We start from the raw sequence: 27,166 nt of genomic DNA on the forward strand, positions 1-27,166 counted from the left end.
TGTCTTTCTGTCAATACCAGTCGGGCTGTGTTCCAATACCCCCCCCCTCTGTTCTAGGTAGATAGGCTTAGATAGATGTTTGGATAGAACACTTCACTCATACACTCATGTGCTAATTAGTGTGTGTAAATAGTGTGCTCCCTAACGTTTAGCTTTCCACACAGTTAGTAGCTAGTTACTAAAGTTTTAGAGTAATAAAATAATATTCAGAGACTGAAAACATTCTCTCGATTAAAAAAAAAAAAAAAAGGTCCACTCAGTTTATCTAAAGAAGACGGATAGTTAAATAAAGGAAGCCAATTATTCAGTTAAACTAATTCATTTAGCTTATTAAACTGAGAGTTGAGAGAACTGTTCATGCCACTGGTTGGGGCAGTGGTGGCTCAGCGGTTAGAGCGCCAGGGTCTCAATAACAGGGTTGTGGGTTCGATTCCCGGGCTCGGCAAGCTGCCACTGCCACTGTTGGGCCACTGCCACTGTTACCCTCTCTGCTCCCGGGCGCTGGAGTTGGCTGGGGCTGTGAGTGTGTGTTCACTACCAGATGGGTTAAATGCAGAGGACACATTTCACTGTACAATGACAAACCTTTACCTTTTCAGAGAGCACACTTTGGCATGTGAAGTTTCGGACTGAGTTAGGGGTGCACCGATGTGAGAATCATGAGCCGATATAAGATTTTTTTATTTGTCATGTATCGTGACAAATTTCGACAATGCCCTGCAATGGGCTGGCGACCTGTCCAAGAGGTTGTCCTGCCTTGTGTCTTATGATTCTGGGTACATTTACATTTAAGGCATTCAGCAGACGCTCTTATCCAGAGCTTCACTGTGTACTCAGAAAATACCCTTAGCTAGTGTGTATCAGCTAGAATCCAAAAGATACTTATATCTACGAAATACCATAATACTCTGCACTACACCTCACTAAAGTACTTTCTGAAGAGGTGTGTATTCAGTGTATTCACTCTGCCGCTCGGACCCCCAGGGGCGAGTTCTTTCCACCACTTCGGTGCCAGGACAGAAAAAAGCCTGGACGCTTGTCTTCCATGGATCTTGAAGGATGGCGGGTCGAGCCGAGCCGTACTTGAAGCTCGAAGGGCTCTTGGTGCGGCTCGGCTTTTGGTCGGGGTAGGTTCCAGACCCACCGCGATCCTGACCAGGATGAAGCAGATCAGAAGATGAATGTGTGTTCACCAATGCTGATGCCAAGGACCAGCTGCTGAATGGTGGCTGTGAGATGCGCTGTCAGTGGCCATGTGGGCCAGACGTAAACATGTGGCTATTTCTGCCATTTTATCTATGGTTATTATATCTACTGTGATGTTCGAGTTAGCCAGCTGGGCTTAGTGCTGCTACACATGCAGGTCACACCACTGCCTCCAGCACGGCTCCTTGCTGATCTCAGAGCTGAATTATATATCTTTTTATGTATTTTCTTGTTTGCAGGTAGGAAGATGGTGTAATTACATGCTCAGAGCAGTGAGGCAGGTGAACCTGCATCTGTAGGTGAAGGTGCTATGTCCACTCAAACGTCCATCGGCCAGCTCTTACCATTTCGTGAAGGAGAACTCTGTTATGAGGCTCCAGTAAAGTATGACTATCAGGTAGCACCCAACACCTCCACTTCCCCAGAGCTGAATAACCGGGTCGTTTCTCTGGGTAAGGATGTTCTGGTGTTGGTTTCTCCTCCACGAAATGGTAAGAGCAGATGTGTGGATGTTTGGGTTGATGTTTTGGATTTAGCGCCCTGTCACCACAGACACAGGTCCTATTCTTTAAAAGGCCGCAGCAGAGGGTCTAACACAATATAGACCTCTATTGTTAAACGGAAAATAAGTTGGATAGAGCCTCATATACCTGGACTGAGCAGCTATCCATATATTAGCCCACTATAATTATTTCATGTATTCAAAATTAATATGTCAACCAAGAGCTGATCCAAAATGTACATTTGTCTTTAGGAATATTATTGGGAGGGCATTGCGCTCCCAGCCCCTAGCTGGCACTACTACAAAGAGCGGTAGGGCACTAGGAGTAGGGTATTGGAGCGCAGCCCGGTCCGAGCCGGTGTGGTGGAGCCTAACCACCCAACCCGCCCTCCTCCGGTTTCCGGCCGGGTTTTCACAGCGTTAGTGGATGAATCGTACAGATCAGCCGTCAATCAGCCGCTCTGGAAGCAACCTGAACACACAGAGGTAGATCTGAATGTGCCTGACTGACCGTAGAAATCAACGTACTGAGCCCGAAGCCAACTTTAGCCTAGCATGCTAGCTAACTTCATAAGACCATCGCAAAAATAACAGAGCCAGCATGGGGATAGATCCCTGCAGCCGGTGCAGCCGGCCTGGGTTTCACTGAGGCTAAAGCAGGCTAAATCTAGCCAATGGTGTTGCAGCGTGCGAAGTAGCTACCCGAGGGTCCTTGGAGGCTGAAACCAGGACGGGGGGCGGATTGGTTTTCACACCGGGCTAAAGTTAGTACCGCGCTCATGGAGGACGGAGCTCCGCCGCTGTTCACGTTCGGCGTGATCGCGGACATTCAGTACGCGGACAGAGACGACGGCTTCAACTTTCACCGCACGAGGAAACGCTTCTACCGGAACAGCCTGCGCATCCTGAACAACGCCAGCAGGTGCTGGGAGGAGGAAGAGGAGCCGGAGCGGAGGCCCGCCTTCATCCTGCAGCTCGGGGATGTTATCGACGGCCTCAACAGAGACCACGACGCGTCCGACAGAGCGCTTCAGGCGGTGATGGACGAGTTCAGCGGCTGCTCGGCCCAAGTCCATCATGTGTGGGGCAACCACGAGTTTTACAACTTCAGCAGAGGAGCGCTGTTCCAGTCCGCCCTCAACAGCCGGGATAGAGGAGGAGGAGGAGGAGAAGATGAAGAAAAAGGAAGGAAAGGTGAGGAGGGCAGTCTGGAAGAAGTGTACTCCTACCACTTCAGCCCTCATCCCAAATTCCGCTTCGTTGTGCTGGATGCCTACGACCTGAGTATTATAGGTAGAGAGAAGTCCAGCAAGAAGTTCAAGCAGTCCATGAAGATCATCAAGCAGCACAACCCCAATGAGGAGCTCAACGAGCCTCCAGGTACATCTGCAGTTTCAGTGTTTTCTCTTTCATTGGGTTTGACCATAGAAATCCTCTTTTTCTGTGTGCACAAGAAAGTTACAGTACTTCTACAGTATCAGAATATTAGACTTGGTATCATCTGGTATTGTATCAATAGGAACATTAGTGAGATCCGCAATCCCTTCTGTAGTCCGTCCCTCCAGAACCGGAGCTGAATAGCCCTAAAATTCCTCTGATTTACACAAGCTGATTGGTGTAGTGGAATCAGAAGTGCCCCTCCGCAACACAATCCATAGCCAAAGTGATCTTTATCATCTCTGAGACTTGAGAACCTGTGGTTTTACAAGTGCTGAAGTCTAACAAGTGCTAAACTTGCATGTTGTAAATAGACGTGTGTGTGTGTGTGTGTGTGTGTGTGTGTGTGTGTGCTCCCGTTTCAGCCATTTCCCTGCTGGAATCAAGGTTTGTGAAGTACAACGGAGGATTCAGTCAAGACCAGCTGGACTGGTTGGACAGAGTGCTGGTCAGTGCAGATGAAGAAGAGGAAAAGGTCACCATCGTGAGTAAGTCATTTTTCCAAATGTGCACAATGCAAATGTTACGTCCGACTATTCTATATAAATTTAACCATAACATTCTCCTATACACCGCTCAGACGTAAAATGAGCACCACCTGCCAAATACAGTAGGTAGGTCCCCCTTGTGCTGCCATAACAAGTCTGATCATTGGAGGCATGGACTCCACAAGACTTCTGAAGGTGCCCTGTGGTATCTGGCACCATAATGTTACCAGCAGATCCTGCAAGTTCTGTGCGTTGTGAGGTGGGACCCTTCATGGATCAATAATCAATGAGCCTTAGGTGCCTATGACCCTGTTCCTAGTTCCCAGATCTTTTTTACTAACTGTTTTGGAGATGTTCTGACCCAGTCCTCACAATGTGACCTTTGTCAAAGTGGCTCAGATTCTTTGCCCATTGCCCATTTTCCTGCTTCCAGCACGTCACCTTCCAGATCTAACTGATCACTTGCTGTATAATATATCCACCCCTTGACAGATGCCACAGTAATAATACAAACGATGTGATTCTGATGATGACACGTAATTTGGAGACCTTACAGTACCTGATATGTAGCTGTCTGTCATGCATGTAAACAAAACCTCATTTTTAACCTAACCTTATGGTTTAGAATGAAAAGCAGTACACCTCTGGTGCTCCCACTGACTGTGCAATAAGAGACATGGTGTAATTGTTACGATGAAAGGTCTGCATGCCTTATTCAGGTTACCTTAGTGTTGCCAACTGCTGGAATTTGGACTGAGCCTTCGTTTGTTTTCCTTGTTTGCAGGTCACCTTCCCGTTCATCCCTACTCTACAGACCCTGTTTGCCTCGCGTGGAACTATGACCAGATACTGTCTATTCTGAACTCTCATAAGAGTGTGGTGTGTTTCATGGCTGGGCATGACCATGACGGGGGCTACCACAGGGACACACATGGGATTCATCACCTCACCCTGGAGGGGGTTATCGAGACGCCTCCCTTCAGCGACGCGTTTGGGACTGTCTATGTTTATGAAGACAAAATGGTCCTCAGAGGCAGAGGGAGGATATCTGACAGGGTGATGATGTTTCGATGAAGCACATGTTGCCCATTTTGTATACAGTTGTGATCAGTTGACAAACACTCAGCATGGACACGAATGTCATGGCAGTGTTGGGCTTTCAGTAATGTCTTTGAACTGGTCTTTTTCTGGGAATGAGTGAGTAAAGTATATTATTGTGGTTGGTACTTTATGTAGGCCTTACCAAAAGCTTAATGGTACCCTGCTTATTTCATTATATAACCATGGGTTATGCATGTTGCACACTAATATGAGAAAAAGGAACAAATCAAGGAAATAATTGAAAGCCCAAAAACGCTGTGACATTTCTGTCCGTTAGTATGTAAACACCCAAACGCAGCTGTATGTCAATAACGTAAAAGGTGTCAAACTAAAGGTATGTAGTGAGTATATGTATTTATTATAATTCTATGCTGTCATAAATATATTTTAATATATCAATCAATTGTTTATTTCTATTATTTTTATTTAAGTGAAAAATATGCTGCCACATAACATGCTATAACAGATAATGGGATGGGATAATATAAATGCAGGGTGCTGTCAGCTCCAGAAAGTTTTCTCACAAATCTTCCTTTTTTGGGCCCTTTCCTCTGTTGCTCAGAGCCAACTGTGGACTATCATTTCACAACTACAGTCATTGTGCTGCCTTCTATAGCTGTTTCCCTATCTGCCCTTCCTAAGACTTGTCTCCCTGCTTTTTGCCCCATTACAGGCCAAGAGATTGACACATAGCAAAATATTGGATCCAGTTACATCCGTTCTTTATAATCTGCAATGGCTCTCATTTAGATGAGACTGCAAAATACTGCGTCTTAGGTACAAGGCCTTGGGACCGCACCCTGTAATCTCTTTGATCTGCGTTTTGTGTATAGGCCTGGCAGTGCACTTCATCCCTCAGACTCAGCTCTTCTCACTGTTCCTCACACTCAGTTGCATTCAGTTGGTCACTGGTCTTTTAGCAGAGCTGCCACAAGTCCGGACACCTCTCTTGCAACTTGCTGGTCACTCCTGTATATCCTATATATCTCGGACGCCCACAAATTACACACACTCTCCCATAAACTGAAATTCTGTATATCGGGCTCACTTGCACACTTTTTGGGAGCGAGCCAGTGAGACAGAGAGCATCCTGATTGGTCCCTCTTTTTGTCCAATAGACCTATCTGTGCTCTCTGTGGGTGGGATGGGATTTACAGTTGACCGCTCTCACTCATTGTGCATCTTTGTGGCAGTGTGTTCAAAACTGAAAATAACAGACTACCCCTGCCTATTGAGTCAAAAAATAACTGCTGCTCTCCTTATAACTGACTTTTCTTGTGAAAGACAAGCTGAGGGGAATTAACAGCTGTCATTCTGTTTCTATACTGTTGCAGCTCTGTGGATCTATTGATGTCTTTCATTATAAGTATGATGAACTCATATAAACCTTCTATAAAATCATGATGGGATACAAAACAAAAAAAAAACACACACAGTGAATAATATCTACTATATTGCTTGGTGCTACCGCCCTAAAATGGGTTTTTGCAGGGTGGGATGTCTGCAGGTCTGTGAGACAGTCAGTCTCAATCCACCAGAGGTTCAAAATGCCAGCTACTGTATGCTTAGTGTATTCTGAGAAAAGGCCTCCTGCTCCCTCATCGTTGGCTGTGTCCCAATTGTGAACTACACACTAATACTATAAGGTATAGACTAATCTTATATTCGTGCAGGATTAGCAGAATTCATCGATATTATATATATATATATATATATATATATATATATATATATATATATATTAGTATACAGTAAATATAAATTCTCGTTTAAAAATTAAACTTGTACTTCGTTACTTGTCATTTCTGTACGTTGGTGTTTATTTATGCATACAGCCTAATCAGTGCAGCTGAATTCACTCATTAGAGGGGGTGTCCACAAACATTTGGACATGTAACGTATAGAAACTAGATGATTTGATGAGTTTATAGTCTTGGGAAAACTGATTCACTTAAAACGAAAAACCAGTGCCTGCAAAATGATGGATTATGTCTAACCATGATTGTTATTAAACCGGGAGTAATATTATTACTATTATTATTATTATTATTAATAATAATAATAATAATAATAATAATAATAATAATAATAATAATGTAAGATAATATTCTTATTCCACGTAAAAATGACATGCCAGCCCATTTGGGGGCGGGTTCAGTAATGTCACCTGTCGGCCAAGCCCTCCCAGAGGCCCTCCCACAGCAATTGGTCAGACCCTGAGCGCGCGCCGCAGATCAGAGCGCGTAGTGAAGTGCGGCCCGGCCGGCAGGACTGTTGCGACTCTTGTGTCGCTCATGGAGGACGGAGCTCCGCCGCTGTTCACGTTCGGCGTGATCGCGGACATTCAGTACGCGGACAGAGACGACGGCTTCAACTTTCACCGCACGAGGAAACGCTTCTACCGGAACAGCCTGCGCATCCTGAACAACGCCAGCAGGTGCTGGGAGGAGGAAGAGGAGCCGGAGCGGAGGCCCGCCTTCATCCTGCAGCTCGGGGATGTTATCGACGGCCTCAACAGAGACCACGACGCGTCCGACAGAGCGCTTCAGGCGGTGATGGACGAGTTCAGCGGCTGCTCGGCCCAAGTCCATCATGTGTGGGGCAACCACGAGTTTTACAACTTCAGCAGAGGAGCGCTGTTCCAGTCCGCCCTCAACAGCCGGGATAGAGGAGGAGGAGGAGGAGGAGGAGGAGATGAAGAAAAAGGAAGGAAAGGTGAGGAGGGCAGTCTGGAAGAAGTGTACTCCTACCACTTCAGCCCTCATCCCAAATTCCGCTTCGTTGTGCTGGATGCCTACGACCTGAGTATTATAGGTAGAGAGAAGTCCAGCAAGAAGTTCAAGCAGTCCATGAAGATCATCAAGCAGCACAACCCCAATGAGGAGCTCAACGAGCCTCCAGGTACATCTGCAGTTTCAGTGTTTTCTCTTTCATTGGGTTTGACCATAGAAATCCTCTTTTTCTGTGTGCACAAGAAAGTTACAGTATTTCTACAGTATCAGAATATTAGACTTGGTATCATCTGGTATTGTATTTGGGGGTTTGGGGGATGCTTTACTTTTTACTGAACCTGGGTTCTTGGATCCAACACAGTTTGGTGATTTCCCTGCTTAAGTATAACCACTAAACTTAGTAAACAACAGATGAGATGAATCAGGGCTGAGCCAAACTCTACTGGATGACACTGACACATTTATAGTTGCTGGCCTCACTTAAGGATGCCCATCAGGTACAGTAATGGGACCAGGAGGGGTTAAGCATGGGCCCCATCTGTGCTGTACACTACACTACATCTGGGAGGCTCAACTGGTTCATAGTAACAACACAAGTACATTCCCACTCAGAGCCCATGCCCACCTGAAACCCACCTACCCCACATGAGCCCCACGTGAGCATGTTGGCTGGCCCCTAAATATCATTTTAATGTTCAAACTTTCATAGTTTTTCATGGTTGTGTGACTTTTGCGAGCACTCATATCTAGTACTGGTATCAGAATATTAGCCCCCAGTTACTTCTGTACTAAACCCCACATGTGTAAATGCTGTAACTGGACGAGTCTGCTCCCGTTTCAGGATTTTCTCCAATGGAGGCCAGGTTTGTGAAGTTCAGCGGAGGATTCAGTCAAGATCAGCTGGACTGGTTGAACAGAGTTTTAGTCCGCGCAGATAAGAAGGAGGAGAGGGTCACCATCGTGAGTAAGTCATTTTTGAAACGGCTTATTTAAACAAATGTTCAACATTTCTGTAGAACTTGGGAACTTAGGCGTTAAATTGTAAACAAATGTGACGGGGGGGGGGGGGGTTGGGGGGCAGACACTGCATCGGACAGACACTATTTTCTTTACGGTGGTGCTGGTACCACCGTCTACAGTGCAAACACAGCCAGTTTATTTAAACCAGTGAACCTACGCATGTCGCAGAGTTCATATGTAAGGATGATCTAATCGTAGCGAATCTGAACAAATATGATTTCTGTAGACTGTCCTGGTAGACTGTCCTACATGTGGCTTTCCAAATCCTTCTCAAAACAATGTTCTCAGTCCTCAGGCAGCTTCTTCATATTATATAATCTGATATTATTCACATCATCAAATAAATGTAGCGTCTAGTTAACCTCTAGTTCCTATCACCATCACTGGAAACAGGCTTCTGCGGTTTCTCTAGAGTAGGGCTTTTCCCCTTAAACCTCTCTGAATGACAGAGGGAGTTCCCCAAAACAAGCCACCAAATGTTGACAGCTTTTAACCTGATCGACAAAGAACAGATTTGATCTTCCTGTGTTATGTATAAAAACCTTAATTATTAAATTAACAATTAAAATGTTGTTCTGCATTAAATTTGCATTCATTCATTTTGATTTTTTTATTTGTCTGCCATTCATTTCCCAAACTGCTGTTTTCCAATCCTTGACTTGACCTTTTTTAAAGTACCCTGGAAGGGCAAACTGTATTGGTTTTGGCATAGTAAAACAATGAGAATTTGGCACATGGAAATTATAAACTGTGAACTTCTGACACTGTTGTTTCCTCCTTCAAAAGCAAAACCCATATAAGTAAAACAGAGCAATTCCAAAACTGTCACGTAACGTCTTGACTCGTTATAATTCTCTTAAAACTGATATATATCCAGTCCACTAGTGATGGCTTTTTCGGATAAATATAGAAGTGAGGCTAAAAATGTTAAACGTTAAAGCTAGGTCAATCAGAGAAGGGACAAATGCTGTCCAGAGGCTAAAAGCTAATACTCGGCCTGCCAGTTTTTCATGTAAAATTATTGTTTTTGCCATAGACCAGCGTATCATTTTATTTATAAGCCCACCATAAAAAGAAAAAAATGTATGTCTCATTCTGAGGCAAATAACAGGGTTGTAAACAGGCTTGTAAACCCCAGCATCTGGGCATTTTCACCCCACCCAAAGTCACATAATTACTCCACTTTGGGCCGAAGGTGAAGATTGAGACCGAGCCTTCGTTTGTTTTCCTTGTTTGCAGGTCACCTCCCCGTTCATCCCTGCTCTACTGGTCCGGTTTGCCTCGCATGGAACTATGACCAGATACTGTCTATTCTGAACTCTCATAAGAGTGTGGTGTGTTTCATGGCTGGGCATGACCATGACGGGGGCTACCACAGGGACACAAACGGGATTCATCACCTCACGCTGAAGGGGGTTATCGAGACGCCTCCCTTCAGCGACGCGTTTGGGACTGTCTATGTTTATGAAGACAAAATGATTCTCAGAGGCAGCGGGAGGATATCTGACAGGGTGATGATGTTTCGATGAAGCACATGTTGCCCATTTTGTATCTTAGTTCCATAAAACTTATAAAGCTTTAAGTATAGAGTAGAGTGATGATTAAATGAACAAATATAATATATTTTTAGACTGTCATGAATATATTTTATTATATCAATATGATCAATTATTTAAATGACATGTACAGCATTTCAAATGAAAAATATGGTGATCTTATGCTGTCACTGTTAGTCAGTATCTCCCAGATTTACGTGAAAAATGTTTTATACAAATATAGATGGGTATATTTATATTTGGATCTGAACATGTAATCTGAACTCCTGAGTATCCTCAATTTAATCATGTGCTCATAAGTATTGTCAACCAACATAGGTTCACTTCAGCTGTGTTGCTATGAGTAAGGTGGATGTGGGCTTTCTCTGTAATCTGAGGGAAGTTAAACAGAAACCAGTGTCATGGCAATGCCTGTTTAATATGTTTGAATGGCAACCACAATCTGCCCCACTTTTGCACACACACACACACACACACACACACACACACACACACACACACACAGACACAGACAAGTAGGAGTTTTGTTCCAATGCCTACTCTAATGCATAATTACTGTTTATTTGCATAATTAAATATGCTGGAGGGGGAACACAAAATATTTTTCTCAATATGTTAAATTTAACAAATAAATAGGAATTTTTTTTATGTAATAATTTGAACTAGAGCTGGACAATATGGAAAATACAGGAAGGTGAGGCGTAAAACCTAATGAAGATGTATTAATGGAGAGTGCATAGTCTGGATGTGTGATGTAGTCAGGAAACCTGCCTCATCACAGAGACTGTTTTAAACACTGTACCCCAAAACACATTTTATTATTGAGAATAAAGAAAGTGATATGTTCTCATTTGATCCCTATAGCAGAGCGAATGCAGAAGAATACACCTTGTTAAGGGGCTGGAAGGATCCACAGTTATCCTGGGTGGAGGTAGTTTTAGTAGCTGCATAGAAAGAAAACTGTAAAGACCACTAAGTCTACCTAAATGTCCTCACCTGTACACAGTGTTCAAATGATCATGGTATTTCTCAAAGCCATGTGTGTATCGTTAATGTGCACATTGTAGCTAATGCATTTAGAATGGTTCCTCCCTGAGCTAGAGAGAGGGAGAGGCTGTGAGACTTTAGCCAGAGGGTGAGAGTTCACTTTAATGTGGGTTCAACCAGCCCGCAAGGCCTGCTGGTTGTTAGCCACAGGGATAATGTAATCAAGAAGCCTTTCTATTGTTTTAATTATGATTCCCTTGTGCCACAAAGTTAGTCTGCTCGTGTGTTCAATAAAAGAAGTGCACTGGGAGTGACCTTTTTGAAGTGGACTCACTCCTCAGTGACCTCAAAACCTTTTATCCAAAAAAGGTGTCCATGACATCACACAATGGGAAAAGGACAGGAACAATAGGTGATTATGGGCCTGATTCAAGCAAATCACATTTCAAATGTGGCGGCTCTGTGGTTGGAGCACTGGTTTACTGACCACAGAGTAGTGGGTTTGATACCTGCATTTGCAAGGTCAATGTCACTGTGGGGCCCTTGAGCAAGGCCTTAATCAACCTTCTGCTCCTGGGCCATTACAGGCAATGTCCTTTACAATGTACGTTCTTTTTGGAATGGGAAAAATGGTCATGTTTGAAATTGAAATTGATCTCATGTAATGGTTTGTTATACATTTGCCACTCATTCCCACCTTCTCACTGCCTCTATTGGTCTACCTGCATGTACCTGCATCTACATCAACCACTAGTTACCCTACTTCTGCCTTCTCACCGCCGCTATTGGTCTACATGTACCTGCATCTACATCAACCACTAGTTACACTACTTCCGCCTTCTTACCTCCTCTATTGGTCTACATGTACCTGCATCTACATCAACCACTAGTTACACTACATCTGCCTTCTCACCGCCTCTATTGGTCTACATGTACCTGCATCTGCATCAACCACTAGTTACACTACATCTGCCTTCTCACCGCCTCTATTGGTCTACATGTACCTGCATCTACATCAACCACTAGTTACACTACATCTGCCTTCTCACCACCGCTATTGGTCTACATGTACCTGCATCTACATCAACCTCTAGTTACACTACATCTGCCTTCTCACCGCCTCTATTGATCTACATGTACCTGTGTTTACAGCCATTGTTGGTCAAACTGCTTCCCACCACAGCTGATTGTCCATAGAAATACTATGAACATTTGTTAATAAACACAAATCTGTTTGACTTTATATGACTTTTTATTTTGTTGATGTATGTGTTGCCACAAATTAATTACTTAATTGTACTCCAGTTATTTCTTGCCCTTTTGAAAAGATGCCGATAATTTTGTCTGGTCTATTTCTGGAGTTCTGTGTGAAATGGTACCGGATTAGATTTTTTCTTCTGGTTATTGTGTGTTGTTCCAATGCAAACAAAAGAGGTATTGTAAATACCAAGGTATTTTTAACTTAAGGGTGAAGTAGTGCAGGGCTGCCAATATTTTTGGCCATTGTGTAAATATATATGTGGTCGTACTTTTAATATAAAGATCATCCCTTGAGTTATTGAATTCCATTCAAAGGTAGATTTGGAAATTCCTGTGTTGAAGCATACTAGGAAGTTGAGCTTGTAGACCAAAAAAAAAAAAGGTTTAGCCCAGCACAAAAGATGTAGCAGGTTAAACAAATTAAGGGAAGCAAAGTGCTTAAACTGGAAAAACAGGAAGAAGGTGCTCTCTGGTTTGCGTGAGTGGGAATAATACACATGTTTATGTACACATATCAAGAATCTGACAACTAGCATGAACATGTTGGGTGGTTTTGAGTTCAACCTTAGAGAAAAAGGAGTGGCCAGAAAAACAGGCAATGCACATAGTATGTTCAATCCAATTCAGATTCCTTTACACTGTGGTTTTGGAGCACATCTTTACTCCACATTGATGAAGAGGGACATAAGGATGCTGAGTTGAAAAAGTATGAAGAGAGTGTTGCAGCAAGACTGATTTTATGGGTTTAGCAAAGCTGGAGCACACCTGGTTAGTCACCTGCCACAGTCAAAACCATAAGCAGGTCTTGCAGCAAATCCTCTCTCAGCTGCAGAAGCTTTCTGAAGGCCTATAGGCAGAGGCAAGGCAGTTGACTGCTCGGTCTGGTATGTGACTTGCACCCCTTTTCTATCAAGTAAGACACCATCTTTGAAGTCATGCACCACCTTGAAAGTCTCTTTAGTCCTAGTAAGAAGGATCCAAATTTCTTCTATTTTTGCGTAGCTATATTTAAAGATAACTTAAATAGCTGGTCAAACACAATACAGCTTTGAAATGATCATTCCATTTATTGAAGACAAAACATATTTAAAGCCTATATCATTCATTGGAAAAAGTAATTGCCCCCCTAACCCTACAGTACTAACTGGTTGTCCCACCTGTGGCAAGCAAACTGCACTCAAATTAATATGATAAAAATAATGGCCGGCCACTTTGTGAAAGGTTAGGTTTGTGGATAATGGCCTTTGTGAGTAATGGCTCCTCTCACTGAAAGGGGCCTTTATACATTCGTGTGCAGCAGGCTTTACAGATTTGAGCCCAGCTGGAACACCCCCCTGGACACTGCTCTTGATGTCTCCATTGGCCAAGAACAAGTTGTAATGGGTGGTGAAGTGCAATCACTTCAAACTTGAACTTACATCAAGAGCCTTAAAAAATGCAGTATTCCAGTGGCTGAGCAGTACAGACTGCTCAGGCGTCTGTACGGGGACGGGTATGGTATCAGGAGCTGAAAGGATGTGGTTAAACATGGACGCACTTTCCCTTTGGCAAACCCATTCTCTTATATTTATTTGATTGTTTCTTTTTATTTATAATTCATTTTAAAAAGGCAGTGTTGTTTTAGAAAGTGCTGTAGTCTGACAGGAAGAGGATATGTGGGCAGAAATTGTGGGTGAGACATGATTAAATCCATTAGGATTTGACTGGAGCATGAAAAGCAGGAATCATAAAAATGTACATTAGGTAAAAGCCAAACACTAGTCTGTACTCAGCTATGGATGATTAGCTGCCATCTGCAACACCTCCACCCCCTACATATGAGACACTGGACTACTTCCTTATAGTGCAGGAGACACAGGAAGGGAAGTGGCAGTGGTGGGAAGAGAAGGGGAAATATTCCATGACATTACTAGTTAATATAGAGGCAGAGTTTAAGAGGCAGACAGCAGTCCTGCATGGGTGATTGTATGAGGCAGTGACAGACTGAAGGCTATAAGAATGAAAAAAGAGAGAGAAATTTAGATTTAGTAAACAGGCAGGTTTTGAAGGGGGGGGGGGGGTCCTCAATATATAAAAACCTATACATCCACTGGCAACACCACTTACTACTATACTAAGCGCACTAAAAGGTACAATACTACTAATAAGGTGCAATAAATAATGGGGTTTTCAGTCTACTGGATGACAGGGAGGTTTACTCTGCAGTCATAAGGAAACTGGTGAGATCGCCCCCTGCTGTTTTACAGTGGAGGTTAACAATGTTAGATGTCACCTTAGTCTGTTAATAAGACTCTGTCAATGATTCAAATTATTAATTTTTTAGACTTTTAGACAGTTATTACACACCTCTAATGTATTTATGAGTATTATTTCATAAGATTGCATTTGTGGCCACTGTGCATGTATGTATTTCACAAAAGTACTAAAACAAAACAGTGATTTTTCAATTCATTTGAACTGCTACAGGTTTCACAGGTAAGGTGCATATCACACACACTAAAAACCCTGAAACACTGAAAGAGCTTTTTAGTTTCCAAATATAGATGGGGAATGAACAGTGCACAAAGAACAGAAAATGTTATTAATGTTATTAATGTTATAGGGCCTTGTTTGTGCACCGCTTGGACAGACAGATGACATGAATAACATTTATTACAATGACTTCTGCAAATGGGATGGGATATATTAGGCAGTAAATGATCAGTCAGCTCTTAGAATTGATGTGTTAGAAGCAGGAAAAAATGGCAAGTGTGAGCGTGAGTGACTTTATCCCTTTAAGCCAAGAGTATCATATTTCATACATATTTGAGTTTTTAAGACCTCTGCATTGTCTGTGATAATTTCAAAAATTGCATTACCTTAAATAGGTATTAAATGATATTTAAATAACAACAACAATATATAATAAATGAATAAAAAAATAATGACATAATTAAAAAACATTAAAGCAGAGTCATGTTTTCTGCCCCTGGTGTACTACTAAAACTAAAACATACATTTTTTAAACGTAACACACAGTTTTGAGTAAAAATGTAAAGGCTCAGAGTCTAAGGTATTTAATATCTTAACGATCCAGCTACATGTTTTCAGTTTTGTTTTTAACGCTACGAGCCAAAAATAGAATGTACGAAATTTAATACAAAATAAAAGTCACATGCAAAGTGTTTTTTTTTTTTTTATAAATAAATTAAACACTTCAGTTAAAGTTAAAGATATCTGAAAAACTTCGGGCTTTAACTAATAAAGTGAATTACCTGCATGTTCTTTGGTACTGCCTAGCACTAAATACAGATTCTGTCACTGAAACAATTTAAATAAACAAATAAATACATGTGCACAGGAATAATAAATGATCAATTAAGGTAAGTACACTTATCTGAGTAAATATAGCTAAGTACTGTCCTCTCTTTCCCCTCGCTTACCTTTTTGTCTTGCTCTTGTAAACAGCAGCCTAGCTGTCAGCGGTGGCTCTTATTTTGAAACTCTTCCCGTCTTGGAAATCCCGTGCCACAGCTCTCTGCCCCGCACTCCCCCAGCAGTCAGTCGGGACCTCCGAGCAGGCACTTGAAATGGAGCCGTCCTGTTAGTTAACACTCCTCCGCCTCCTTCCTTCGAGCAGGCGATGCGCTGATCGTGCGGCTCCAGCGACTGTGGACTCGCGCCGTGTTCGCGTAGCGCAGGGCGGGCGCTGGTTGGTTTTCTTGCCGCGCTGCAGCTCCTCTTCTCCCGCACCGCCCAGACCGAGCCTCCGCCATGGCGACTCCTACTCCAAGCACCAATTCTCCAACTTCTTGCAGCGGCATTAACGCGGCGGGAGCCCTGCTCCCACACCACCAAATGCAGAGTCAACATATAACGACGATGAGCGGCATACAGGGTGAGGAGCTGAGCTGAGCTGAGCTGAGAGAGAGAGTAGATGAGCTATAACTTAGTCTGGTTGACTGTGGTTGTCGTTGCTCGTCCACTGTGGCTAGCAGAAGTAGCTATCTAGCGTTAGCACTGTCAGTGCTGGCAGCAGCTGAGCTGCACGGCTAACGCTTCTTGGGCCTAGACCCAGCTGAATGCGCCGCTGCTTCTGTTTTTGAAAGCATTTGTTAACAGTCAATCAAATAGAAACAGCACATCTGTCGTTTAAGGTCCGATGAGCTGCTGTAAACCCAGCACTTCTCCTACATTAGCTGTTTGGTAGGCCTGAGTTGATTGTGTTGTTTTGGCTGCAGTTGGCTAACGGTACCTACAGCTTCTACAGACCCCCACTCAGTTCACATTGATATGGGCCTGAAATCACTGATCCCGGCTTGTAATACACGACGATACACACTTTAAATACAGATCTGCAGATGTAGTGTTAGCACTTCATCCAATAATAATAACAACAACATGGGATTCAGGTTTACTGAAGCTAACTGACATAGTAGATCCAGCTTCCTCTCATTAAACACCTCAGATCATTAATGCAGTTCTGCCACATGGGGAAAAAGACCTATAAGCAGAGCCTTGAAATACAGCAGCAGCAGCAGCAAAGTCCAGTATGGCTGAACTAGGATGTAAAATGAAAGATGCATCGATACCACTTTCTCCTTTCCAATACCGATACCAGATTTTCAAATATCTGCCGATACCATGAAGTAAATACTCGATAGATGGCATAAGGGCATTTTACTATATTTATAGTGTTCCTCTTTTTATAGGTTGTACTTTAAATGTTATTCCTAAGATCCAATATGCATTGGGTTGCTTAAAGATTGACACCATTAGTTAAATCTAGATAGGACGCTTATGGGAGCACACTGTAGCCTTCATGCTGTTCCTACAGGCAGAATGGATTAATATGTACTGGGTCTGAATCGTTATGTAATGTTAATGTTCGTAAGATCTTGTTTCAGAAAGAAATCGCAAACACTGAAGTAGAGCTGGGCAGTATGACGATATTTTATTGTATTGTGATACATTTTGTTATCGAGGATATTGTTAGTGCTTAATAAACACTGGTTTATACCAACAGTGTAATTAGACTGGTTTAATTAAATAAGGTGAAGCGGATTTCGGGTTTGACTGATGTATTTAGTCTGTAATTACATGTATTGTGATCAAGATCGTGAGAAATGTCTTTAAATATTGTGATTTAGTATTTTTACCGTATCGCCCAGCCCTACACTAAAGCGTAGTTACAGTTGAAGGGAGGGGGCATTTCTATTGGTCTGTTGATCATGAACTTTGGAGACAATAAGCAGCTGCCAGATTCAAAATATGTCAAAATGAAAAACAGCAAATATAGAGATACAAAGTTTTGTGTGACAACAATGATGTTTTAGTTACTGCAAACTGTATGTATTTTTCTATAAGCAATACTTTTAATCATAAGATTATCATTATCTTTTTTCTTGATTTATAACTGTACAATTTGTAAATTCCACAGAGTCCAACTCATGCTGGAGGTGTCAAAATGAAACAGGTATTCTTGCCTTCTTTTCTATCATTATAAGCCTCGGTTTTAGAATTTCAAATGTCACACTGTAGGGGTGGAGGTGCACGCGTTCAGTTTTCATTCAATTCTCCCATTTCAGGTGAACTGTTCAGAAATGACCTGCACCCGTATAGCACGTGTATATCTGTAGCTCTTTCAGTGTATTCCATAAGCACATTCGTCCCAGACTTGGACTAGGATGTCCAGACTAAGTTGTACAGAATGAACAGGAATTTCTCAATAGTTCACCTGATGAAGGTGCATTTACACAGGAGCTCACTTATGCATGTTGTCTGTGCATGCCAAATCCTATACACAGCAGTTTGACACTGCACATCATTCCAACCCTGTCATCATGCTCATAATCTATTTGTCTACTATAGGGTTTCAGATAAATCTGTCTGGTGTGCCCCAAAGTAAGTGTGTGTTTTTGCTTTGGTTTCTTTTTTCGACTTTGTTATATATGTTATTATTTGCTTTTATGAAGGAATGGTGGGGCAGTAATATGGGAACTCTGGCCTCCAGGATGTTCTTTGAGATTCTTTTAATGTACAGTTTTGGTGCCCCTGGTCAAATTATGTTTTGTGGGTACATGGAGGTGGGCAGTATTATTAGTATTATTAGTAACTATTTAATTATATTGTGATAAAGTTCTGCTTTTTCTAAGCATATAGTGGACATTGTCAGGTGCCTAAAAAACACACAGACGCACACTTCATTACAAATTGCGTGATTAGTCCTGCTTAATTGGATATTAGTGAAGCAAATGTGGAACAGGAATCACTGTCGTGTGTGTGGGATAGTATTTGGATGGCAGTCTTTGAAATCTTACATTACTGGTGATTTTTATTTTTTGTCAAAATATTGAACAATAAAAGGGGTGTAAGAAAATATTGGTCTATTAAAGAGTCATGATATATTTTGCAATGCTGTATTGGTACGGTTCTCGGATGCATTAAATTTTTTTTTTTTTTCGTAATTTGAATATTTGTCAGTATTAGAAAATGTCTTTTACATATTGTAAAATGTTTTTGTTATGTTATGCATATATATATATATATATATATATATATATATATATATATATATATATATATATATATATATATATGATGCAGTTGTAGTTGTAGAATTCAACAAAACGTATCACATGAACAGGGGTGCCCACATTTTTGGACACGACTTTCTGTGTGTGTCTGTGAGTGCTGAGACTTACACGTTTCATAATATGTAGAAATTCAACCGAGAATGAACCGCATCAGGATTGCAGAGAACTGTAATGATTAGCAGCAGGTTATAAATATGTTCACACCTTACAATTCATGTAGTAACGTGAATAAAACACAGATACAGTAGCCCAGCATTGCATAAACATTTTGCACTATTTTTATTACAAATATGTTATTATTTTATCTCTCTAAATTGAACCTGACACTGAAAAGTCAGGACCAGAAACAGTGATGGCACTATGTTATAGGTGAATGATCTGCCTTAAGAGCAAATGGGGGGTATTATTTGCTTTACAGGAGGTTTGGGTGGATCTTGAGGTTTCCAGAACATCACCTAGATACACTCTACACAGCATAGTCAATTATATTGACCACATTTCATTCCATGCTACCAAAGAAAGCTGCTTCACTGAAACCTCTCTACTTCATCGGTGCTCCATCTCCTCTAGAAGAGCGCTGTTCTTTTTAAGGGCTTTGGGCCTTCTCATACTTTGTGTACCGATTTCCAGCCCTTTCTCCTCTCTAATCTGCTAACACTCCTCTCTCTCTTCCTCAGGTAAACGCAAAGCACTGAAGTTAAACTTTGCTAATCCTCCGATTAAACCAAATACGAGACTTCCCATCGCTTCAGGCACGCCTTCCTTCCAGAACCCACACATGTAAGTGGTCAATCACAAACGCTCGCAAACTGCACAGCCTCGGAAAAAGAAACCTTGCCAGAGGTTTCAGTTTCTGCAACAGTGAAAGTTCCTAAGCTTCTGTGGGCGCACACTCCTTTTCACCAGGCCCTCTGTGCTCACTTTTAGAGAGAGACTGCGCACCCACAGTATCGAATCGTCTGGGAAGCTGAAGATTTCCCCTGAGCAGCACTGGGACTTCACCGCCGAAGACCTGAAGGACCTTGGGGAGATCGGCAGAGGAGCGTATGGCTCTGTCAACAAAATGGTTCATAAGCCTAGTGGTCAGATCATGGCTGTCAAGGTGATGCGCAATACGTACATATTGTGACTGTTAATTTGTTGATACTGATACTGATCTGGACAGTTGAGAGATTTGATGATTTAGTAACAGATACATGTGTGTCATGTTTTCTTTTTCCTGCCTTGTGGAAGAACCTGGTTGTGGTTGCACTGTTAGAAAATGTAAAGTCGACATCATACTGCTTTCTTATCTGCCTGGGTGTTCATGACAAAGGTATGTTTGTGTTGCAGAGGATTCGGTCCACTGTTGATGAGAAGGAGCAGAAGCAGTTGCTCATGGACCTGGATGTAGTTATGAGGAGTAGTGACTGTCCCTATATTGTCCAGTTCTATGGGGCGCTGTTCCGAGAGGTGAGCTTGTTTTTAAGACACCATTAATACAGTACTGTAAAAAAGGCTTTGCTCCTGTCTGAATTTCTCAATTTGTGCACATTTTAACATTGTGTTCAGTCTGATTTTAGCAATTGAGTGTGGTTGTGTGCATATCGGCACTGTCCAATAAAAACATGTATCTCCAAAATGGGGATTTTACAGGAGAAGGCAAAATTTATATTAACTTTGAATGGAAGTCTCTAAAATTTTTAAAATAAAGAGTTTATTCTAATAAAGTAATTTGGAGCATTTCTATTGGTCAATTCATCCATGATTACTTACAGTGTACAGAGCAGTTACAGGGTTCAAACCATGGAGAAAACTAAAGAAGAAGTGAACAGGTTTTCTATTGAATAGCAGTGAGACATTGCTTTTCAGTTCAGATAAATGACCAATTAAATAAAATAGTTTTTCTTGTGATAGTTAAACAACAAATATCACAGCTATATAATAATTAATAATGCCTTTATTAGAGAAATATTACATTTTGTATACAGTCATGAAAAAGTTGTGTAATGTGTGTCACATACACACATTCATAAAAGATAATACAAAATTACCTACATATATTTATATATTTTTAGATATGTGCTTGAAAGTGATAATAGTTGTTGTTTTTGCCCCTTAAAAAAAGCTTTATGCATTTGCTGTAACCATTTAATGAGTTTTAGAATATTAGTGGAGTGGCACTGTAACAGACGTTTATTGTAAAACAGATGCTCATGAGATTTATCTCTTTTACAGGGTGACTGTTGGATTTGTATGGAACTTATGTCTACCTCGTTTGACAAATTCTACAAATATGTATATTGCTCATTAGATGATGTCATTCCAGAGGAAATATTAGGCAAAATTACGTTAGCGGTAAGTGCTTATGTCCCTTGTTATTATATTATTGTTACTGTGATAAAAAGTGTTGCTGAGAATTTTTTTCAACATCACCCCCTGTTTACAGACTGTGAAAGCACTGAATCACTTGAAAGAAAACTTGAAAATAATCCACAGAGGTAAATATAAAACATGTGACTGTACTGTCAACTTTTAGAACATTGTAAATGTTAAGGTGGGATGGAGGTGGTACAAGTTAAAAGTTTCACATTAGTGCAGTGTGCCACCTAGTGGACAGTCGATATCACTACACTGCATTTAGAGCAAGTTTAAATGGTTGAGAAATGTTACCTGTTGATCTATAAGCTTCATACATATATAGAACACTTTTTAAAGTACTTGAAACCCCCCCCCTACTCATTTTAGACATCAAACCCTCCAACATTCTCCTGGATAGAAATGGCAACATAAAGCTGTGTGATTTTGGTATCAGTGGACAGCTGGTTGACTCCATAGCCAAGACTAGAGATGCTGGATGTAGGCCCTACATGGCTGTGAGTCTGAGGCTACGCATTTATTCACTTACAGACATTTCTGTGATTGTGACGCTGTAGTTCATGTTAATTATTTCCATTTATTTATACAACAGTACATAAATGTTCAGTTCTGATGCACTAATGACTTTCCTTTTTCTGGCAGCCTGAAAGGATAGATCCCAGTGCTTCTAGGCAAGGCTATGATGTGCGCTCTGATGTGTGGAGTTTGGGAATCACGCTGGTATGTCACCCATTAAACTCTCTAAACGCTGACACTAAACACTACTGAACATTTCCACTTCAGCTCTTGTAGTGTGAAACAAATTAATATTTTCAAATTGTTCACGAAAAGTTTTTTTCTCCCTGTAGTACGAGCTGGCTACAGGACGTTTCCCGTACCCGAAATGGAACAGTGTGTTTGATCAGCTCACACAGGTGGTAAAGGGAGACCCTCCTCAACTAATCAATTCAGAGGAGAGACAGTTTTCTCCCAAGTTTATCAACTTTGTGAATCTATGGTGAGTGTGAAGGGTTTCTGTGTTGCTTGTGGGTTCATGCCTTTGCTAAACAATTGCTAAAACTGAAAAATGGAATAGAATAACTATTTTTAACACTCTTGTTTTTATAGCCTTACAAAGGATGAGTCAAAAAGGCCAAAGTACAAGGAGCTTCTGGTTAGTGATGTGGATTTGATATTAATTAGATATTAAAAAGTATTTGTTATTATTACTATTGTGATTATACAGAATATTATATTAATTTCCCTTGCAGAAACACCCGTTCATTCAGATGTATGAGGAGCGAGTGGTGGATGTTGCCAGTTATGTGTGTAAAATTCTTGACGAAATCCCTGCTTCCCCCAGCTCTCCCATGTACATCGACTGAGGGCGTGTATGGTATCTGAATGCAATGCAATGTAACATGGCAACCGTTGGGTGCACAGCATTGTTCTGTTTCATGATTACACACTGCTTTTAAGACATGACACTCAAAATCCCAAAACATTTTGTGCAATAAGGATGGGCTCTCATCTTCGAACTGGTAGTGAATCGGTCTACTAAAAAACAAGCCAACTCTGTTTAGAATCGAACACGATGGTTATTTTTATCTGATCTGTATCATATTTATTTTAATGCCATATGTAAACTTTAGCTGAGCTCATTTTAGAACTTAGGCCACAAAACTTGAACTCTTTCATTCAGTTCACACAGTTAATCAAAGCAAAGCGTGTATTTGTGATCACAGGGGTAAAAATGAACGTGTGTGTGTATGTATGAAATAGAACATGCAAAACATACCAAAACAAAGTGATATTGATGCTGAAAAATGAACTGTCTTATGCAAAAGTTTGGGAACCCTTTTCAAATGCCCTTTTTTTTGTTGATATTCTTACAGAAGAAACACAACATAGACAATTTCACAATGTCCTAAATTGAATGTATTGCAATGTTGTGTTTTTTTTTTTTTTTTTTTTAAACAAGTTAAATTAAGTAAATAAACAGTAATTATGCTTTCGAATGTGCAGAAGTGTCTCTGTTGTGGATGTGAACTTATTTACACTTAGAATATCAACATGCAATTTGACCAGTGGTTTCCAAATGTTTGAACTAGAACTACTCATGCACACATTGGCATGCAAATGTTTGGCTACCCCAAACTTTTGATCTAAATGTGTTACTGTGACTAGCCATGAGAGTAAAAGATGACCTGATTTGCGTATGGCGTAAAACCAAAGATTAAGCGTTGAAAAATAACAAAAAATAAAAGGTCCTGATGCAAAAAAAGTGTGGGCAGTCAGTACTTGGTTTCAGCACTTTTGACAATGACCGCAGCTTGATAAACACTAGCAGTAGCAGCCAAAAATGGCTTGGCTGATTCTTCCTTGAAAAAGGCTTCTAGTTCTGTGAGATTCTCGGGCAGTCTCTCGAGGTCTATGTTTAGGTTGGGGAGTAGAATAGTGCATCACCATGCCAGAGTCTTCTAAATCCTGTCCTTGTTTTCTATTCTAAAATGGTGCAAAATGAGAATAATACACTAATCTTACCTAAATATGAACTTTATCTATATGCCTTTTGGAGATCAGGTCATCTTCGACTCACTTAACTAGTCATAGGACCAGATATTTTGACCGAAAACCTTTGCCTGTTTTCTGTAATGGAACGGTCATTAAGGTCAGGACTTGTACAGATAAAGCACACTTTAGTCGTGATCTCGCATTGTGAAATGAATAAGTATGCAGAAGTATTGTTCAGCATCAAAATATCTGCTAAAAGGATGCTTGGATGCTTAACTCTAGACCTTTTGCTCCACATATTGGATATCTGTCAGGTGTTTGGGTGGGGTGTAGCAGTTTTGTGAAATTCCAACATTTCAGCCATATGATTTCTGCCATATGAAGATGCCATTGTTGTGGGAATGGAAAATGATAGGATGATTGATGCATGTTGGAATCGCTCTGTTAGACTCCAGCTCAAGCAGTAGATTTCCAAAAAAGTGAATCATTAAGTCTAGATTAACAAAAAAAAAAAATCAAGTTATCCATTTAAAGTAGCTTTATTTTATGAATATGCAATTTTAACTCACCAAATTGTATTCACTGCGTTTAAGAGAACTCTTTCTGGTGTGGTGAACATAAACCGAGCCTGCAGGACACTTCTACACGATTGTAAATGTGTTGAAAACCTTCTCATCCTGTAATTCACAGATTTCTCTGTACAATTCCTCGTTTTGTTGGTTTCTGAAGTAGCCTTATATTGCTGCTTCATAGAGTCTGCCTCTTTTGCTGAAATTGGCATGTTATCAGCAGGCAAGGCAGGGCATTTTGACCTGTGTATGGAATGCGATCAGTGTCCAAATGTCATGGTTTGAGTTGCTTGTTTTGAAAGAAACATACAGAACTTTGCCAAAGCAGCCTTTCAGTAACCAATTTGACAAGTGATAACATGCCAGCAGATATGATTGAAAATACTGTTTTACTTTTGTTGTGTTTTTTTTTTTTTTTTTTTTTTCTTTCTGTTTTTTTCATTGGTACCTGGATAGAAAAGTATAAAAAGACAATATCTAGCTGGAATAAGACTTACATTTCGACCTAGTAATGGTTAACTATAAATACTTTGTGTGTGGGTACCATAATAAAGAAAGTTTCCCCAATATTAAAAGCAATCTTTGCAAAGGTAAATAGTGTATGTTACAAATGAGTAGAATATTTAATATTAGAAGGGAAATATGGGTGATATGTATCAGTACGTTGTATCACTATTAGGAGTGGAGAAATATGTTAAAAAGATGTTCACACTGTGAAAATATTTTAAGTGTATGTTGTGAACGCAGAAATCTGTACAAAAAATGTGTTATACAAAATGTAATGAAGATCTGCAGGGATATTGCCTTATGTCTAGTTTTGGAGAGATTAACCTCTGATGAGTCGGAGCTATTTGTCTTATTCACTTCACATATTTAAATAATATTCATGAAATCTTAGTGTTCACATAGTAATGATAAGGTCTAAATATCTGCCTGCAGGTCAGTTGATAAGGTTAGGATGTGACTGTGACCTTAATGTCCTATATATAAATATATATATATATATATATATATATATATATATATATATATATATATTTTTATTTTTTTTTTTTTTTTTTTTTCTGTAAGATCTGAAAACACAAATGGGCTCAATGCTAGAATAAATCCAATTAATTAGCTTTGTGTGGTGTACTGGCCATTTGTTTGACTGTAGGATAAAAGTTGCACAAAGTTTTTTTTAAGCTGATTTGAATAAACAGTACCTTCTAAAGTCTAAAACTTTAACCTTCTTTTTGCTCAGAAAACAATCATTTTATATTCATGAAGGATGTGAGGAAAAGGCTCTTTTTTGGAAATTGTGTTTATTTATTGAAGTCTTTTAATAGTAGTAGTAGTAGTACAGTGGTGGAGACATAATGAGACGGTTTACATTGTAAAAGCTGTTCAGTGGCCAAGCAGTACAAAAGCTTTTTGTCATATCTTATATATTTCTTCCCCAGGAGAGAAAAAAAAGACAGAAACATTAACACATTTCTCTTCAGCACGAGAGAGAGAGAGAGATAGAGAGAGATCATAGGCACTGAATGGGTGTGTTTTACTGATTCCACTCGCTCTGATACCTGGTTGGCTAAAAGGCGTGTGGGGTTGTACCGGTTGACTGTGCATAGTGTACAATTCCGAGTGACTGAGCTCTACTGGGCCTCAATAATAGTCACATATACAAACAAAGCTTTAGGACTGGAAGTAAAAAAAATTATCTTGATGGTAAAAACTACATCACAAAACATGTCAATAAAAGGCCTTATTGGTTCTACCCTCTTACTTCAAAATAATTTAATTTATTGAGTATTGTGTTGTTGGTATTCTTTTCTTTAGTCTCTGAAATAAGGCAAATCTCCTTATTATAACCTGTATGCAAAGTCCAAGGTTCTCTGTCTGTAAACTTGTATGAAAAAAAAAATATATAGGGGGAAATAAGCTAGTAGCTGTAGTAGAGACCAAAAACATTTTCTAAATAAAACAAAAGATCTAATGAAACTATACTGCAAACTGTCCTATAAATTAAATGGCAAGAAGGGGGAAGAGCAGGGAAGTGGAATGTCTTTTTTTTGTCCCCCCTCCAAATAAGAGCTTCAATCTGAACCATTTGAAGCTGTAGAAAATGGACAAGCGGTAAAAACAGAACCATGTATAGGCTAAAGTTTATCCACAGATAAAAAAAAAGAAAGAAAAATATGAAGCTATTCAAAATGTCTACCAACAAAACTGAAATTCATAACAGTTATAATTCACAGTTTTGACTGTCTGTGAAGTGTTATTTTCTATAAAGAGCGCTTCCCACTAAATAGTGACTCATGAGAAGACACTGGGAGGGTTTCTCATATATGTGTGTGTATACTGAGAAAAAGAGAGAGAAAAAAAAACACACCTGTTGAATTTATAGAGGAAGAACGTCTGCATGTTCAATACCTGTCGAATGCTTGATTAACAGCCCTGCGCTGGCTGCCTATCTTCACAGTAAAATAACATACAGTATATTACATTTCATTCTGCACAAGTGCTGGTCAGAATAGATATTGTCCATTTTTAAACAGCTACCTTCATAGCTGAAGATGTAGGCCTCATTTATTTCATCACTCATTAAAACTGTGGAGAACAAAAATAAAGGTAATTCCAGTACAAACTTCTTACCCTAAAAATACATAGAAGAAAATGTTCAAAAATATATTTTTTTCAGGAGAAGGCAGTTTCTGTTATACGTGTTGGGATAGTTGCAGTCAGTTCTTTCGCTCTTAGTGCTGCAAAATGGTTGTAAGACACGAAAAGGTTCTGAGGACACAATGGTTAGCTTTTCATTTCTGTATAAAAAACAATGTAACTCAGATTAGGATTTATTATTAGTCTCTAGTGTGAGAATTTGCATAGTCTGAATCCTGTTC

The 27,166-nt window shown here is 40.4% G+C and overlaps 3 protein-coding genes across 4 annotated transcripts; all 3 read left to right on the top strand.

Moving 5' to 3' along the window:
* The first annotated feature begins 2,129 nt into the window (after positions 1–2,129).
* LOC140543956 (manganese-dependent ADP-ribose/CDP-alcohol diphosphatase-like) lies at positions 2,130–5,133 on the top strand. Its single transcript, XM_072667282.1, has 3 exons — positions 2,130–3,088; positions 3,511–3,633; positions 4,418–5,133. The coding sequence occupies exons 1-3, from the start codon at positions 2,488–2,490 to the stop codon at positions 4,705–4,707; spliced, it is 1,014 nt and encodes a 337-aa protein (XP_072523383.1). The 5' UTR covers positions 2,130–2,487; the 3' UTR covers positions 4,708–5,133.
* A 1,873-nt stretch (positions 5,134–7,006) lies between these two features.
* Positions 7,007–12,186, top strand: LOC140544009 (manganese-dependent ADP-ribose/CDP-alcohol diphosphatase-like). The gene is made up of 3 exons (XM_072667357.1): positions 7,007–7,635; positions 8,308–8,430; positions 9,726–12,186. The coding sequence occupies exons 1-3, from the start codon at positions 7,029–7,031 to the stop codon at positions 10,013–10,015; spliced, it is 1,020 nt and encodes a 339-aa protein (XP_072523458.1). The 5' UTR covers positions 7,007–7,028; the 3' UTR covers positions 10,016–12,186.
* Positions 12,187–15,817: 3,631 nt separating this feature from the next.
* Positions 15,818–25,505, top strand: map2k4b (mitogen-activated protein kinase kinase 4b). 2 transcript variants are annotated; one of them, XM_072667119.1, is made up of 13 exons: positions 15,818–16,166; positions 17,709–17,744; positions 18,140–18,172; positions 19,542–19,644; positions 19,792–19,966; positions 20,197–20,316; positions 21,082–21,201; positions 21,293–21,344; positions 21,592–21,719; positions 21,865–21,942; positions 22,071–22,219; positions 22,330–22,375; positions 22,473–25,505. In XM_072667119.1, exons 1-13 carry the CDS (start codon positions 16,043–16,045, stop codon positions 22,584–22,586), a joined length of 1,278 nt encoding a protein of 425 aa, XP_072523220.1. In that variant the 5' UTR covers positions 15,818–16,042; the 3' UTR covers positions 22,587–25,505. The 2 variants fall into 2 exon arrangements, with proteins under 2 accessions (XP_072523220.1, XP_072523221.1); XM_072667120.1 differs by lacking the exon at positions 18,140–18,172.
* The last annotated feature ends 1,661 nt before the right edge of the window (positions 25,506–27,166 follow it).

The sequence above is a fragment of the Salminus brasiliensis genome, chromosome 22, assembly GCF_030463535.1.
Source record: "Salminus brasiliensis chromosome 22, fSalBra1.hap2, whole genome shotgun sequence".
Taxonomy (NCBI): domain Eukaryota; kingdom Metazoa; phylum Chordata; class Actinopteri; order Characiformes; family Bryconidae; genus Salminus; species Salminus brasiliensis.